Source organism: Cuculus canorus, chromosome 7 (assembly GCF_017976375.1).
Source record: "Cuculus canorus isolate bCucCan1 chromosome 7, bCucCan1.pri, whole genome shotgun sequence".
Taxonomy (NCBI): domain Eukaryota; kingdom Metazoa; phylum Chordata; class Aves; order Cuculiformes; family Cuculidae; genus Cuculus; species Cuculus canorus.
In genome coordinates this window covers 27,997,081-28,015,215 of record NC_071407.1, presented here as the reverse complement: position 1 = coordinate 28,015,215, position 18,135 = coordinate 27,997,081, and the positions used below count along the sequence as shown (strand labels likewise).

General features: G+C 44.5%; 1 protein-coding gene across 1 annotated transcript in view; it reads right to left on the bottom strand.

The window, feature by feature from the left end:
• Positions 1-12,670: 12,670 nt before the first annotated feature.
• Positions 12,671-18,135, bottom strand: part of GLUD1 (glutamate dehydrogenase 1) — a 31,465-nt gene continuing 26,000 nt past the window's right edge. Inside the window, exons 10-13 of the mRNA XM_009567505.2 lie at positions 17,840-17,963; positions 16,909-17,000; positions 14,707-14,769; positions 12,671-14,083 (exon numbers count right to left, since the gene is read on the bottom strand). Of these exons, the coding sequence (XP_009565800.2) occupies positions 13,964-14,083; positions 14,707-14,769; positions 16,909-17,000; positions 17,840-17,963 (399 nt within the window). The 3' untranslated portion in view covers positions 12,671-13,963. The remainder of the gene's footprint in view (positions 14,084-14,706; positions 14,770-16,908; positions 17,001-17,839; positions 17,964-18,135) is intronic.

Below are 18,135 nucleotides of genomic sequence, written 5' to 3'. Positions count from 1 at the left end.
CTCTGCCAGGGCCCAGTGACCCTTTCTGTGAAAAATTTTTTCCTGATATCCAGTCTGAACCTCCCCTGGCAGAGCTTGAGGCCATTCCCCCTTGTCCTGTCCCCTGTCACTTGGGAGAAGAGCCCAGCTCCCTCCTCTCCACAACCTCCTTTCAAGTAGTTGTAGAGAGCAATAAGGTCTCCCCTCAGCCTCCTCTTCTCCAGGCTAAACAACCGCAGTACCCTCAGCTGCTCCTCGTAACCCTTGTTCTCCAGCCCCCTCACCAGCTTCGTTGCTCTTCTCTGGACACGCTCCAGAGCCTCAACATCCTTCTTGTGGTGAGGGGCCCAGAACTGAGCACAGGATTCAAGGTGTGGTGTCACCAGTGCTGAGTACAGGGGCAGAATAACCCCCCTGGACCTGTTGGTCACACTGTTTCTGATCCAAGCCAAGATGCCATTGGCCTTCTTGGCCACCTGGGCCACTGCTGGCTCATGTTCAGTCGGCTGTCAGCCAACAAGGAGCTCCAGGAGGCAGCTTCTGACTCTTGGTCCCAGTGCAGCAATGCCCTTGCTACTTCGGCATCAATCCCAGGAGTCTGATGAGAGTATTTCGCATCTCTTTTGTCCTGAGGGTGGATGCTGTGCCACAGACACCCGTGAGTCTGAGTCACTTGCTGGCAAGTGTTTCTAGGTCTAAACTTTGCTCCACGAATAAGGTCACTGCCTCATCCCCAGTGCTCTTTGGCCTTAAAGTATTTGGGGTTGTCCCTCCCTTGTCAGCCATCTCCCAACCCAGGACTGTGCCTTCCCATCCTTCCAGATGGCTCCAGGTGTTGTATAAAAGGAAACCAGACATCCTGAAAGCTCCTACCAGCTCACGTGCCACCAGTACTACAGACACATGACACTATCCAACACCTGAGTTCTCAGCTTTCCTAAGATTTGCATCTGGGTGTGCCTGCAGCTGCCTGAGCCATGAAATACGTAAATCCTCATCTCAGGTGAACGCTTTGATTAATGGTCTGTGGGTTATCAAGGATTTGAGCTTTCTGAAAGCTGTGCTGGTGGCTGAAGTTTCCCATTAAGTGAAAAAAAGCAAAGATTTTTTTTTTTTTTTTTTTTTTGGTAAATCCCCACCGCCTCTCCCCCAGCCCAGTGCCCTTTGCCCGGTTCCATGCAGCTCTGGGCTGCGCTGGGCTCTGTGTCCTCACAACACCGGGGCAGACAGCCTTGGAGAAGACCTGCATGAGCTGTTTTTACTTTGTTCATAAGCCCTACCATAATAGGTGCTTCCCTTGCTTTGTGCCAACCCCTCAGCTGCTGCCACGGTGGTACACAAATATGTACACACACACACAGAGGTGCTGCTTTTTCAGTTTCTCTTTTGTGTTCAGGTAGAAAATTACCAGGAATTTCATGCAAAGAAAACCTTTTATAGAACGCTTTGGGTTGGAAGGGACCCTTGCAGATCATCCGGTCCAACCCTCCTCTCCAGAAGAGGCACATCTTTAACCAGATTAGGTCGCCCAGAGCCTCATCCAACCTGACCTTCAGTGCTTCCAGGGATGAGGCCTCCACCGCCTCCCTGGGCAACCTGTGCCAGTGTTTCACAATCCTCATTGTGAAAAACTTCTACCTTAAATCCAGTCTAAATCTCCCCTCCTTTAGTTTAAAACCATTACTCCTTGTCCTGTCACAATAGGCTTTGCTAAAAAGCCTATCCCTATCTTTCCTCTAGCTCCATCTTCCTCTGTAGTAACCGCTCTGTCTTTTTCTTTTAATTTCTTTCTTTGCAACTGCCAGACCAAGCCCAGGTGACCAAGAGCACCCTTGGAGCATTTCTAGCCCTTGTGGTTAATTTTACAAGCTGGGAGAGCAGAGCCCATGCAAAAGCTGTGAAGCAGAGGGCACAACTCTTGAGCACAGCAGGTTGACTGCTGCTTGTGCAGAGAAACACGCTGTTGTTAAATACTAACCGAGCCCTTGGGAAAGAAAGGCCTCCTTACTGCTCTGCTGCTGGACCTGGCACAAGCAGCTCCCCAGGACCTGCTAGCATCAACCCACCCTGCCTCAGTTTCCCCCGGTTCCCATTCTCACACCTTGTTGCATCAGCTATTGTTTCTTTTCCCATGTCTTATTTAGGCAGTGTTTATGAAACATAATCTCCTGTGTCCTCTAGGACTAATCCTCTGGCTTTTTACTTCTTTTTCCAACTCACCCATTTTTCGGTGAATTGGGTTCTCCCTTCCCTCTGCCGCACACCGTGTCCCTAGCCTGGACCCACCGGGGCAGAGGGGCGGCTGCAGGGTCTTTCCTGGCATAGTTGCAGCTAGGAGCCCTGAGGCTGGGTGATGGGAGACAGACAAGACGTGGGTGGGTGCTGTGGGAGGCTGGTGGCTCCAGAGAGAAGGAGCTGAGGCTGTACCAGGGCTCATGGGGCATGAGTGCAGGAACAGCATTCTGCTCCATGAGGATCCCATGAGGAAACCACTTGCCAGCACATCTGCTGGGAGAAACCTGCCTTCCTAAAGGTAACTCCAAGAAACCTAAAGCTGAGTAAGCTGTTGCTGTGTTGGATGCTCTTCTCCATCTGCCACTGATGTGTGCTGGAGGTGAAGCCACCGTGTTGGCTGCACGCTTTGACTGTGTTATGTCTTTAGACCATGACCTGAAAAAATATCTGATGACCTCCCCTCCTCGGCACCTCTCCTTCCAAAGTGCAGCAGCACCAAAGGGCGGCTGTAGGACAGGCGACTTGGGGAGCCTTGCCAGGCACCGTTCCCTCATACTCCTGAGCAACCACTACTGCTGGAATAACAACGCTGGAGAGTACATCTTGCCACTCCTTGGAGTCTCTGGTTATGAATGGATCTATTGTTTGTGATGTTGTCCAGCTTCTTTTTGGAGCTGCCAGCACTGTCTGCTCCAAGAGCCTGTGGCGGCGGCAGGGGGTTCACTGGGGTTTGCTGCCCATGGGACAAAAGCAACCACCCTTTCATGCTTTAGGACAGTCTCCTACCAATTCCATCGATTGCCCCTTCACCTGAAGCCTTGCCAGGTTTAGCAAATCAGGGCCCTTCCGCAGGCAGGGCTGGGGCAGGGACTCTTCCCCATAACTTGCCTGCACCTGGCCAAGGCTGCCCAGCTGTGCTGGGGTGGGAAGACTGCAAAGAGCTGTGGGAGAAGGTCTGCAGAGCTCCTGGATGCGGACCTGTGGGCAGGTAGGAGCGGGGTGTCTGAGGAAGCTGTGTGTTTTGGGGAGCAGGAGCGTCAGTGGTTTGGTTGCTGTAGCTTTGCCTCTTATTCTGTGATTTCTGCCCACCCCCCCACCCCCGCCAACACAGGGTGCTGTGGCTGCATGGGGTGGGATGTGACCTCATCAGAGAGACTGAGAGCTCCCAGGAGTCGGTGCTGGGGCTCAACCAGGCTGGCTATGAGTGTCCTGCAGCCTGCGCTTAGAATCCCAGAACTGTTAAATTTGGAAAAGACTTCTAAGACCACACAGTCCAACCAACCACCCAATATCACTGTGCCTAGTAAAATGTGTCCTGAAGTGCCACCTCTACATGTTTTTCAAACCCCTCCAGGGATGGTCACTTTTCCAGTTCCCTGGGCAGCCTCTTCCAATGCTTCACCACTCTTTCAGTGAAGAAATGTTTCCTAATACCCAATCTAAACCTTCGCTGGTGCAACTTGTGGTCATTTCCTCTTGTTTGTGTCCTACCACTTATTACAAGAGACCAGCACCCACCTTGCTACAACCTCTTTTCAGGTAATTGTAAAGAGTGATAAGGTCTCTCCTCAGCTTTCCCTTCTCCAGGCTAAACAACCCCAGTTCCATCAGCTGCCCCTCATAAAGCTCGTTCTCTAGCCCCTTCCCCACCTTCATTCCCCTTCTCTGGACACGCTCCAGACCTTCAATGTTTTTCTTGTACTGAGAGGAGCAAAACTGAACCCAGGGTTTGAGGTGCAGCCTCACCAGCACCGAGCACAGGAGGACAATCCCTTCCTTACTTGTCATGCCATTTCGGATCCAAGCCAGGATGCTGTTGGCCGTCTGGTGAAGGATGATGGGGTTTGTCCCTGCTCACCAGTTCTGTATTTGCCTGCGCTGGCAGGTGGCTGAGCTTAGGATGTGTTCCTGCTTGCACCTTGGCAGGTTTAATCCAAGTTTCTAGCAAGCTGGCATTGCATGATCTGAGTGGCAGTCCCGGGCTTTGGCTGTGCCGTCAGCCGGGCACGGGGTCAGGTTGGTGCATGGAGATGAGCCCGGTGGAGGGAGCTGGGGCCCCGCTCTCGTTAGCCCCAGCACGCTAACAAGCAAAGGTCCCCGAAATGTTTGCATCACTGTGCTGGGGTGGCCAAGGGACAGAAGCTGAGGGGCAGTTGATGCTATGGAAAGCCACAGGGCTATCTCCTGCACCGCCAGTGCTTGTGGGAAGTTTGGAAACGCAGTGACTGCAAGAAAGCTGTAGAGGGACTATTCATAAAGGTTTGTGGGGAAAGGATGAGCGGGAAGGGGTAACAACTGGAGAGGGGCAGATTTAGACTGGACATTAGGAAGAATTTCTTCACCATGAGAGTGGTAAGGAACTGGCACGGGTTGCCCAGGATAGTTGTGGATGCCCCATCCCTGGAGGTGTTCAAGGCCACACTGGATGGGGCCTTGGGCAGCCTGAGCCAGTGGGATGTCCCTGTCCATGGCAGGGGGGTTGGAACTGGATGGGCTTTAAGGTGCCTTCCAACCCAAACTATTCTATGATTCTGTGACTGAGCTGTGTGCTGCTGCAATACCAGGTGACAAAAGCAATGGTACTGAATGCAGTTTAATGTCAGTTTAAATGCATACATGATGAAAATCCTAGTGCCTGGGGAGAACTATTCCTCTTCACTGGTCTTCTGTAATTTTAGTCTATGTGTAGTAACAAAAAATAGCTCATTTTCATATTTGAAAACTGTGTTTTTGTAATGCTGTATGGCTTTACTCCCGCAAGGCAAACATCACCTTCACCTTTGTATGGAGTGTTGCAATGATGTGTACTCTCTCTGCTGTTACAATTCAATTTGTACCTGCAGCACGCTGGTGTAATATAATTAAGATTGTGCCTGTAACTTTATTTCTACACTCACGTTCATCAGTAAAACAAAGTATTGGTGCTGGAGCTGTACTGAATGGCTCTCATGGAAGTTGCTCATGAGTTGGTGATGTGGTTCTTGGGGAAAAAAAAACCAGAGCTATATTTGCAGTGGGAGAGAAGGAAATATCCATCCTTCACTTTGCAGTCGGGATAGGATGAAGAGGGGCATTTCTAGTGCCTCTTTACAATGTAAACAGTCACCTTGCCAAACTCACAAGCCTATCACTGACTCCGAGTCTCCCTGCCTTCACGCATCTATCCCTGTCAGGAACTGGAGCAGCAGCAGAGCAGGCCTAGGAAATTGCTGTTTCCTGTAAGCAAGGTCAGCTGTTGGTAATTGGGGATGTTACAGGGAACAATGGGTGCATTTTACCACTTGGCTGCTGTGCAATCAATTTCCATGGTTTGAATGCTGGTCTGAAATATTTTGGATAACTCAGGTTTTTTTCTGCATCATAGGTCAGTTCTAAAATTTATCAACGCCCCTTGACTTGACATCAAGGAAGAGTTTAGTTTAAAACCAAAATTGTTACTTTCCTTCTGCTTTTTTGTGAGGGTTTGCAGGTAGAATTTGCTTTCAGATACGGTGAGTAGTCAGTTCTCTGCTGCCAGAAGATGAAATGATTCAGAGAAACCCTTCTACACTCCCGGAAAACTGTTCACATCATATTTAATTGGCACTAAGGTCAGTAAGACCCTGCAATGGTTTGAAGAAAACAGAATCACAGAGCCATATAATGGTTTGGGTCGGAAGGGATCATGCAGTTCCAACCCCACAGCCATGGGCAAGGAGAACTTCTGCTGTAATGCTGGAAGGGACATTGTAGAGGAACTGCTGTTCATGAAGTGACATGCCTGGAATGAGGAGAGGTGTTCCTAGAGCCTGCTGTGGCTGGAACTGTAGGCAGAAGATCAGTTTGATGAATAAAATCCATATTCTGAGGTAGGTTATGCTTTTCCCTCCCCCTTTAAAGCAACAGTTAGTTGATCAACAGAGTGAAAGCTCCTGTCCCTGATGTGAAAGGACACAAAAGCAGTTCTGCTATAAAGTAGATGACCCCAAGAAACAAAGAAGCCTAGTCCTTTGGGGTGAGAGCAGCTCCCGTCTGGCTGGATGGGATACGGCTGTCCTGTGAGAGGAACCCAGACAGTGTGGGGACTGCATGCTTGGTGCCCTGCCTCCTCTCTTCCCATGGTGCTGCACGTGGGCTTGCCCCGTGCCATATCCCACTCCCATGGCTCCAGCTCAGGGAACACAGTGGCAGCTCAGCTTTTTGTTGCTCAGGGCAGGTCATGCAAGCCTGGCATTGCACCTCAGTGCTGCCTGGCCCTTGATATGGGCAGGCAAAGACTGCACCCACCAGCCCCTGCCTGATGCCCCTGGGAAAGGCATAAACTTTCTCTTCACTCTCCTGAGCTAGGGATTGGAAACAAGGAGTTAAAACATTAATTATGACACACCGCAAAATTATTAGCTTCATCTAAAACAACAAAGATTTCATCAGGCACTTTAAAAAGCAGGGTTAGCTCCTCCCTTCTCTTTTTAAGAGTCGTGAACTTTAAGTCCCGCTTGGGAGGAAAAAAATGTGGACAAGAATCATACTTTTCTATGTAAGGTTTTGAAATGCCGCAGTTGATTTAAGCAATTCCCCAGCTGTTTTGCAACGCAGTGTTTTTTTGCCTGGTTCTCAAGAGGCTGTGCCTGCCTGTATCTCGCCCCCTGTGGCACCGGCTTGGGAGCCTTTAGTTGGAACAGCTGTGGCATGCACACTGTTTACCAACTCAACATGGAAAAAAGCTTCCATTCCTGGGCTATGGAAAAACTCTGCCAATTAATCCACGCCCTCTCCCCGGGGAGGAAAACAATAAATACTAATGTCTCTTCACCCTTTTATGCCTCGTATATTAATCACCCAACAAGGGCTCATGGCTTTTCCCTGATCCAGTTTGCATTTGCCCTGTAACTACGGGGAGGAGTCCTGCTTTGTCTATAAAAAGCTGCACTTTGCCAAACGTAACAGAACCAACTTTAGGGATTCACTCACCCATCTCTGTGCGGAGAGAGGACCGAGTGCAGCCATGTTTGGGATTGGGAAGAAGCTTGCCGAAGAAGCCACACAACAAGCTGGAAGTGCTGCACAGTCGGCAGGTAAACACAAATCCCTACTTTCCCTCCTCCTGTGCCTTGGGGATTGAAGTATGTGCCTGGCTCCCACCCCTGCAGCTGGGAGCAAATCTGTCTCTTAGGCAGGAACTCTATAGATGCTCTCCTCAAGGGGGTGGTCAGTGTGTCCAAACCTTTTAGCACTGTAGTGAATGAAAGGCAGTATTAACTACTGGCTTCCCAAAACTTTCCCTGCTCTGGCTTTTACTGCGTTAGGTGTCCAGATGATGCACTGAAGAGAGGACAGCAGAAAGTTGAGAATGAAAGGCAAGGATGCTTAGTTAGGGCTTTGTTTCCTAACACAAACAGCCATGACAAATACAAGTTTTGTTGTAGTGCAGTGGATTAGTTTCCTGAAGCTGCGACGATCTGCTCAGCGCCACACAAATACACCAGCTCGGCTCTGCTGTGGGTGCTCTGGCCCCACCAGCATCGCAGCCACTCACCCCGCTGAGGGCACGACTGCAGCAGCAGCGGCTCGGGGGACCTCAGTCGAATTTACTCCTGCAGAGAGGCTTGCAGAATCGGCCCCGGCTTTTAATCGTGTGCCACTGAGATGAGTCGTTGTTAGTGAAGCTTTAACACAGAGATCAGCACTGTTGCCATTCCTGAAATGTTTGTGCTTAGTACAAAACACGAGTATGGGAGACTGTTGTATATTCCTCTACATGACATTCAAATATCTTGAAACCAGATATTTTGTCTATAACTTCAACTGTCATAGGAATGTCACTTGCAGGTTGGAAGTGGAAGCAAGTGGAAAGCCTGCTACTTATTAACCATCTATCCTTGGTTCAGTTTGCTAGGAAGATGAAAGATGCCTAATCCTACACCCACTGCCCTCTTTTCCAAACAATTTGTGTTTCTACTTAAATCAACTATTTTTACGCTGAAGCATGAAAGAAACACCAGGATGTGGACAACTGGAGGGTAACCATCAATTTTTGTTTTCAAATTGAGATTTCTTTCTGCTTTTGCCATACAGCAGCCCCAGAAATGCATATTTTGTAGTTTTTTGACGTTACTTTTTTAGCATTGAGAAAACATACTGCTTTCTATGCTGTAAGACTGATGCTGATGTTTTGGAAGTGGTTATTTGTCATCTTGAAGAAAGTGAGTAGTAATCTCAGCGTTCAGCTGACTGAACTTAGTGTTAAGGAGTCAACAGACTCCAAGAGCAAAGTTTTAAATAGCAGCAGCAGTCCTCTCCCTCGTGTTCCAAGCACTCAAAGCTGAACTGGTTCTTCAGATACCAGCAGTCTGAAGCCCTTTGTCCAAACCCTGCACGCATCTTCCCAGCAAGTCCTGCCCTTGTTGGATCCTGGAACGATAACGAGAGGTCTCAGGCCTCTTTGGCCACTTACTGCTGTGACATTAGCATGTACCTTGGCGATGGGCAGCAAATACACAGCATGTGATGCTGAACTCATGCCGCATCACTGTTGGTACTGTACCAACTCCTGAAGCTTTATAGAGGGGTACCCTCTAAATCCCCATTTAAATGGTAACAAAGGAGGATTTTATGCAGCTTTTTTTAACCAAAATACGACTGTCCAACTAGTGGCTCTGCAACTATTAATTACCTTGTCTCTGAACTACTTCTGTTGTGATAGTATATGCCCTGAAGGTGCAGTCCCACAAGACGTTGCTAAGTGCAGAGTGGCACAGCTGGGTTTTGCTAGTACCTAAAATTAGTACCTACTCTACGGTTCCTGAAAGGAGCCACAAACTTGGCTGTGACATAAGATTGCTATGGGAAGCGTTTTCTTTAGCCACACCTTCCGAGCAGCATATATGAATCATCACCAATCATGGGAATTGCAGCAAAAGATGATGCATGATGACTACTGGTACATCTTTAAAGCATTTGAAAGCGTCCTACAAACCCAAGGTAAAACAGGCCACTGGTTTACAAACGCTTAATGAAACAACTACTGTTGAAGAGCTGTTTGATTCGAGCTTGGAGACCTTTGAAGGTTTACACACCCCCAGTCCATTTATGTGTCCTTAGTCACCTCAGCACCTCTCCCTCATGCAACGTCCATGAGGAATCTGGCTCGCTCAGTCAGCCCCTACTTCGGTGTCTGCAGAATACATCAATGCTTTTCTAAAAGGCAGTATTTGGAGCCAAGGGGGATTAAAGAAGTGCAGGTGTCAGCTTCCTAACAACAACTCTGCCACTAGAATGAAGTGCCCATCCTTACAATTTTTCATCTTCTCGCCCTTCTAAAATGCAATTACTGAGTTTAGGGGAAGGGTAAGGACTGCTTAATTTACACTTGTTTTTCTCTTAATTCCAGTTAACACGGTGGGTCAGACTGTGCAGCAAGCAGTAGAACAGGCTAAGGATGCTGGTCAGAAAGGTATGGTAACACTTTACCTCAATAATGCCACAACAGTGAAATCCCAGATGGGTCTCCCAACCCTGCCTTGCCCCTTGTCCCACACCAGGTGGGAAAGGGAAAGGTATTGCACTGGTGCTACAGTCATCCCTCTTTTTCTGTTTTAAAAGCTCTCGATGAAGTCTACAAAGTTGCTGAAACTGGTGAAAAGGCTGTAAAAAATATAGCAGATCAAGCAACTTCATGGGGCAAAAGCTTTGGACAGTGAAGATAAAAATGTAACACCACTGAAGTTTTTGTAAACAAATTTCTACTACCTGTGCTCTTAAATAAAGAAAATACTTACACGCTACCTGTCTTGCCTGTGTTGCTTAGGAATCCTTTGGTTACACACATTAAATATCAACAGTCACCGGTCTGGAAAGACTGGATTAACCTCACAGAGCAGAGAGCAAAAGCTGTGCCATGTTATTAATGCATCGCCTTTTTTTACCAGCTAAGAGATGGCTCAAAGAGGGCAAAATGTAAAGTCAAGGACATGAGAGTTTGTCTCCCATTTTGTCACTGAGTGTAAGTCACAATAGTGTGTGTGCAAATTGCACAAGCCAAGCACCTAAAGAGCCGTTACAAGACGGCTGTGGTGGTACTTTTGGTCTTATCTGTAAAACTGCAATTAGCTGCCGTGCTGATGGAGACTCAAGTGCTTTTAACGTAGACATGACCACTCTAATGAGCACCTTGATACTCAAACTAATGCTAACAGCAGAACAAAGCATTACTGCTAGCAGAGCCCTTAACTCACCACTGAACTCCTTAACACTGTCTGAGCTGGATCATCAACCAGCTTCAACTGCTCCGCACAGTGAAGAATTGATGTTTAATGCAGCACACAGTACGGCAATGGAGTAATTTACCACACTTGCAGGGCTCCTGTCACACACAGATGGGCAGTAATCAAGTAGGAGCTGGAAGAAGGAGAACTGGCCAAGTCCGGACTATGAAAAACCCAACCCAATCCAACCCTCCATGCACATGAACTTAAGAGTGAGAAAGGAAGAAATGTCATGCTACTGCAATGAGTATGGAATCTGATATTACAGACTCACTGGTTACCAACAGCAGTTTAGAGATCACTTACTTGGCATCTTGAGGTCATAGCAAGAATTACCGTTGGTCCAATGCTTCCTCCTGATCGTGACAGCTGCCATCAATGAAAACAGATGCAGGTCTGAGTTCTTTGCTGGGATGAAAACTGATTGTTCTGCTTGGTCTTCTGCGTAACAGAAATATTTTTGCATTTAGGCTTTTGTAGGCAGCACGTAACCCCAAACACTGCAGTTGTGATCCTTATGAAATTCACTCGTGGCTTCAGAGTGCTTACTGTGTCACTATTCAACACAAACTATCTACATAACCAGCACTTAATACTGCAGGAGAGTACAAATACCTGCTATAATATGGATGTGTTTTGCTCTCGCTGGGAGGTGTAGTTCAGAGCAAGATAAAATCTGTGCCTAACTCTAACTTCAGGAACTGAATGGTTCCCAACCCAACGTCCTACAGTTTCTTACTGAATGTCTAGTGACATGTAAGTGAACACAAGCAATAATGATGGTGTTGGCTGGAAGATAAAACTTCTGAGTGTGGCTATGTATGTGCAAGGCAAACAGCATTCCCCAAGTTTAATCTAACACCTAACTGAAGCTAAAGTGAAAAAAAAAAAAGCCCAGTACAGATATAAATATAAGCTACACTGCAGAGAGGGATTGCTTTCTTCAACTGTGGCTAGGAAAAGGCTAGCGCTGCCTTGCACTCAAGCCTCTAAACACCTTGAACACTTCCAGAGACGGGGCATCCATGACTGGCAACCTCTGCCAGTGCCTCACCAACCTCACAGGAAAACATTTCTTCTTACTATCTCATCTAAATCTCCGTTCTTTCAGCTTAAAACCCTTACCTCTCATCCTATGCCTGCATTCCCTGATAAAGAGCCCCTCCCCAGCTTTCCTGTAGGCTTCCACTGGAGCCTTCTTTTCTCCAGGCTGAACAAGCCCAACCCTCTCTGCCTGCCCCTGTATGGGCGCTCCAGCCCTCTGACCATCCTCATGGCCCTCCTCTGGATGTCCCAGTTAGCTATTTATGCTAGCTCTCCACACACTCCAAGGTCCCCTTTTTCAAGTCTGCACAGCCAAATTAGAGGTGCTTCAGTAGCTGGAGAGGAAATTAGGGGGGAGAGAGAACAATAGTAAATTAGCCAAGCATCTTCACTGCTACTGCACTTAGTTTCAATAACTTTGCTGCCAGATAATGCAACTCACCTTTTAAGATAATTTTGCTTTTCAATGACTTTGCTGCCAGATAATGCAACTCAGCTTATAAAATAATTTTGCTTTCCAATAATATAACTATATTTATTTATGAGTTTTTAGCACCTGAGATTTGGTGGAAGTAGGTTACAATTGTCAGAGTTGAATTGTTACAATTTCAGTTTCAGCTTACTGCCTAATAAATGTTTACATAAAACCTGCACTGAAAAGTATGATCCAAGATACAGATCTCATGTTTAGAGATCCACACCTCGATCACAGAAGTTCTTTCATGCTCAAAGGGTTCTCATTTTTTAAAAAAAACAAATGTCAGTGTGCATTTATTTATAATGCGCACACACAAACGCTGCCCTTAAATGACTGAAAGTACTTGTACAACCCTGGATACCAGCATATAATATGGAGTAAGGCACTAGTTAAATGCATCACACAGGTTTATTGCTCAATGCTAACTACTAAAATAGTTCTCTACACAAATCTGAAAGGACACAGTCAAGACCTGAAACTATTTACCAAACGTATCCAACTTCAAAAGTCATGTTGACAGGCAAGTTCAAGAGACTGAGAACTGTGTTAGTGAGCCCCATAGGATAACTCGGAGAGGGTATCTTCTGAGTAGGCAAGTTATGAACAAACGAGTGTGCTGTGGAGATTCACAGATTGATTGTACCTACGGAAAGCTATTGAATGAAGTAGAAAACAGTAGTACACCAGCATAGTAGGCTTGGAAAGGTCAACTTTTTTTAATAACTGCTCTTCTCTGCAGGTTATGTCATGCAGTTACAAAGTAGTTAGAAAAAAAGCATGAGTTTCTGGGAGGGACTAGTTGTCCTTTAAAAAAAAACCATTCATACTCATTACATAAATAACATCTGGCACTTCAAGGGGACTCCACTGGACAAAAGGCCTATACTTTAAAAACTGTATTTGATCCAATATTGTGTTGAGGTCCATTTTGTTGTACTCAGATATATTCGAAATTCATAAGACCTCTGGAGGGCAGAGGGACGGAGGAAAAGCTGTGTGTGTTAAGACAGTGGATTAAGTTTGTAGTGGCATTCCACCTCCTCTGTGGTTTGGCCAATGATTTTGGGGCTCAGTGCATTCCATCTCCTTTGCAGTTTGGCCAATGACTTTTGGGCTCAGTTTCACTTGAGTTGTTCACTGAGGCAGTATCTAATTTTCAGAAGGCCTCTGAAAGGAAAAGACTGAAAAAGAATTCAAAAAAAAACCTAACTATGATTGCTTACCAAATTCAGACTATCCCTTTTTTAAAAAAAAAGGAAACAACCTATAGTCAGAATAGTTATGCAGGTTCTTGGTTAAAAATGTAACTAGAGTTGCTAAATAGTTTCAGCTTATAAAAATATTAAGTCTGTCACCTCTACATACTTCACCGTGACAGTCAAGCTAGCTTGAACAAGCAATAAAAGGCAGCCCCATAACAGCAGCACAGGTAAAGAAAAACCATTGCCTAAAAAGAATCAGGCCTGATTACTACAAATAAAAATTAGACTCCTATCAAAGTTAATCCCTGCTGGAGGCCCGTTCTTCCTCTGACAATGCCACAGCATTGATCATACAAGGCCATACTGAAAGTGCCAAAGCCAAAATTACATCATTAAAAAAAAGTGCATGAAATAATAATGAGCCAGGTGCTCATCTAGTACAGTATCTGATCTGAAGTCTGAGAAGTGGCTCAGGTGGCAAAACCACTCTTTCATACATAAAATGTACCATTTTGTTTTGTAGGCAAAATACCCAGAATGGCCCCCACAAGCACAGATGAACTGGTATCTTCAGATATATACCTGTATACAATTTCCTAATCCATGGATTTTTATTGTAAAAAAAGAGACTAGCTTGGACTGAAACTAATTGAGAGTAGAATCCATTATAATGTCAGAAGAAAATTTTGTGATTACATGTAAACTTGTGATAAGCTTTCTCAAGAAGAGGGTACATTAACGGTGAAAGGGATGGGATAGAATAAGGAGCGGTAACAGCCTGTTTATGTAAAGGTCAGGCCAGCCTCGTTGTACACTTTGAAGACTTTCTCAATTGCATTGACATATGCAGCTGTTCTCAGGTCCAGACCCAGGTTGTACTTCATGGCAGTACGCATGATTTGCTGAAACAGAAAAGGTCATATGTGATTTCTGCAAGTTTCCATAGGAACTACACTAGATTTTGCTTGAAGGATACAAGTTAGGAGTAAAACAGCTACTAGAGCAGTACAACAGCTCTGATCCTTTGTGGATCAGTTCTAAAATTTCTTGATTCCCCTTACAACTGAGATCTGAAAAGGAAAAGTCTTCCCAGGTTAGTACAGTACCCCATGTGTACCTTGGACACAGGGAGAGACAATATGTCTCAAATGGTCTTTGCCCCACTAATTAAAAGTATCGCATAAAGGGATTAATTTAAAACCACTGATGGTAAAGTAAAGCACTCTTAGGTATGTGTCTCAGATCAGGCACAAGAGGGTAACTAAAAAGTTTCTATTTACTACAGCTTTTACTAGTAAATACTTCCTGACTTCGTGTATTAGTGTGTACTGTTTACTATACCCAGCTAACGTTGGCCATCCCGGCACAGAGCAGAAATACCTCATACTCACAGCAACCGCCATTATTATGAACTGTTCATCTACTCCCTTAATTGCAAAGAAATTCTGTACAACCCATTCAAAAATTGTCACAAAGTCATGCAAGTTCTTTTTCCTGTAAGTATATTTCCTAATGCAAAACTTACCCGAGCTGAGCGCTCCATTGTGTAAGCCAGCCCAGAGTGGACAATGTCTTTCTCAGATGCGCCCTGCAACAACAGAGAATAAAATGAAGGTTCAATCCAAAACACAAAGGTACTAGGCCTCAATTAGGGACAATGACATGTTGGGTTCCCATAATTACTGAAGCTTGCTTGCTCATTTTCTTCTAATGACTGGTATAAGAATCGAAATCATCTCCACTGTGTTACTTGAAGAACTAATTACTCTCCATGCAATCCTAAAACCTCAGATGTAAGCACTGAAGTACTTTAAGTGCCTACCTTCTCGATGCATGATGCTAGCATTTTTATTGATGTTGTAACTACCCGAAAACAAAGGAAATGTTAAAACATTACAGCTCCCAAGAGTTAATAACCTGTAGAAGATACCTGCAGTTGAAGACAGTCAATTTTTAGGAAGGCCATGGATCCCCAATTTGTGCACTCAGCATTGTAATAGCCCCAAGCAACTCCAGTATCACTTTATTCCCATCGCAATTAAAATACACAGAACAATAAATAATTGCAGGTAGCCTGAATTAGGATGACTGAGCATCAGCTTCAATATTCCATCATCCTGGCTGCTGTAATTTAATAACAATTTGAGACCTGCCTTCACAAGATACATGCTTTCCCTCAAACACCATTTTGGGCTGGATGTAAAAATTACTAGGCCAGTTTCTATGGCTTGCATTTAAGAGATCATAGCAATTGCTTTAAGCCAGAGAACCTGTTTATCACGCTATTAATTTAGTCAAACATCTATGAAAATGCTCATTCACACTGGATCAGGCTAAAGTCTATTTCTATCATCTGACAGTGGCCCAAGCTTACATGGGCTTTCCCTGACTTCTTCCTGAGGAAGCACAGTTTAATGTCTTGCAAAACTCACTGGAGTTTTTCATCCACGTATCTCCCATCTCCGCCTGAACCTGTGTTTAAAAACCCAACCAACCAACCCTTTTAGCTTCCATACATCCCTTGGCAGAGCACTGCCCGTCTTAATTGTCTGCTGTGCCAGAAACTGTCCTTGTTCATCCTGTGCCTCACTTCCCTGGTTTTGTTTGAATGCATCTCCATCCCCAGACCAGTTGAGGCCAATAAGACCTAGGTTAGTTCATTGTTCCATGTATGGGAGGCTTCTGTATCTTTGATTATGCTTAGAATCAGCAAGGTTGGAAAAGACCAAGTCTAGATTCCATCAAGTCCAGTCTTGTGATCCTGCTTTCAACTTTTTCCACACCTACAGTGTTTTAAGATACAGAGACCTAACCTGCAGGCAGTATTCAGAAGGCAGACATACTCTGGATTTATACTGTGGCATCATTAGTCAGTCTTATACTTTTCCCTTCAGTAGAATTTCTAACCCTGGATTAGCCTTTTGACTGCTATGGATTTCTAAGCTTATATTTTGTCACCATCTCTGGCTCTTTAATTTGAATGCAAATGGATGAGCTCACAACCTACCATTTCATATGAAAATTTCCCTACTGTGTATTGCTACACATTAGATAAAGATGAATTTCACCTGACATTTCTTTGCCCGTTAATTCAGTCTTAGAGGAGTACCCTACAATTTTTCACCCAGCTCTTGTCTCTATTATCCCGGAGTTACATAAACAGTGTGTCAAACTGTCTGTGGCATGGGATCTTGTGAGAACTGTTTGGAAATCCAAGCAAAGTACATCAACAAGATCTCCAAAACAAATTCTGGTGATGTTTGAGACAGTATTTCCCACTACAAAAGCTCCACAGACTTCGATAGCTAGAGTTTAAAGAATTGTGGAATCTATGTATTTATCGTATTAGCCAGCAAAAATATTAAGTTATTTCACAGGTTTTTAAGGTTTTCTTGCCCCTCCCCAGTAAAAACACACTTGCACAGTTTTTCTGAACAATGCAGGAAGTCTGTTGCTCTGACTCCAGTATACGAACAGCAACATGCAATTTAACACTAATTACAAATACAAACATATTTGTATTAAAACCACAGCTTTTTAACAACATTGGAGGTATTTTGCATGGGCTCAAGTAAAAGAAAAATGGCTTGCTTTATTTGTTTGGCCATCAGGCTAACTATGTACTAATGCTTTGCTTCAGGCAAAATCCTCCATGATAGCTACAATGATTGAAGTTACAACACAGTTGCAGTAACAGCAAAAAAAAAATCCAACAGCAATTACTTACCGATATCCTATCTTGAAATTCTGCTGTAGGCACAACTGGAATAGTTCCACCATGTTTCCCAAATTTTCTTTCCAAGCTTTCCTGGACAGACACTAGGAAAATAGAAAAAACAGAAGCAATGTAACTGACACGTAGATTTCATCTTAATTCTTCACATTTAATTAGTAAGGTTTCCTAAGGAACATTGCAGAGTATTTCAGATGACACAATACTGAAGTTAAGAAAGAGATTTAAATTAGAATTGCTGTAACCTTCAACCACTTTAGAAACACCTTCAAACGTACCATTTATGAGAAATGGTTATAGTAGAAAACATTCATATGTATATTTTGTTCAGTCCAATGTTCCAAGGTTCTCAGGTGTTTGCTACAGAGTATCGTTTAATATGGAGCAATATCCAGCACTTTTTCTCCATTAAGCTTCATCTCTCCACGTAACTGATACTGAGGCCCAGAAACTGGGATGCACAGAACGACTATAAGCGGAGCTGTAGCTATAAGCAGATTTTTACAGCACCTCTACCAATTGTATTCTTGCCCTTTACAAAAAGCCTCTATTGTTGTATGTGTTGAACAATCCATTTAAAATCTGAATACTTCTCAAATACCAAGTGTACAGCTGAAAGACATTTATTAAGTAGTTATAAATCCTGAACATAGTGGTCTGAGAGTTCAGTATTTTCATAAAACCAAGGAAGGTATCTCTTTCTGAATTAAAACGTAACAAAAAAGTATGCATTTAACTTAAGCTGTTAGCCTTGCAAGTCAGGTACCCTCTCACATCTTTCCTATGCTTCAGTATGTGGCAATAATAGACTTGCAGGAAATAGAGGTGAATTATAAATAGTTCTGTATTAATTTCTCCCACATTTGGTGTTTGCTAGTCTAATCTATTAATTAAACAGTGAGTGAAAGTGGACATGAGCACTTACTGAGCAAGTGGTAGTTTGAATCCCTTTCATATTTAAAAGTCAAGCGGCCATAGCTGACGTGGTTCAAGTTTTTCAGCCATTCGAAATAGGATACTGTTACACCACCAGCATTCAGGTAAAGATCCTGCACAGAAAAAGCATATTGAATTGTGACTGTGTGACAAAGACAGCTTGATTGTATCAAGGAAAAGAAAGCAGAAGTATTATATACAAAGTATTAAACTGCAGTACAGAAGTCAATCCTCTTACATGACAACACTTATCCTCTTCCACAGTTCAGGCATTACTTCTACTGA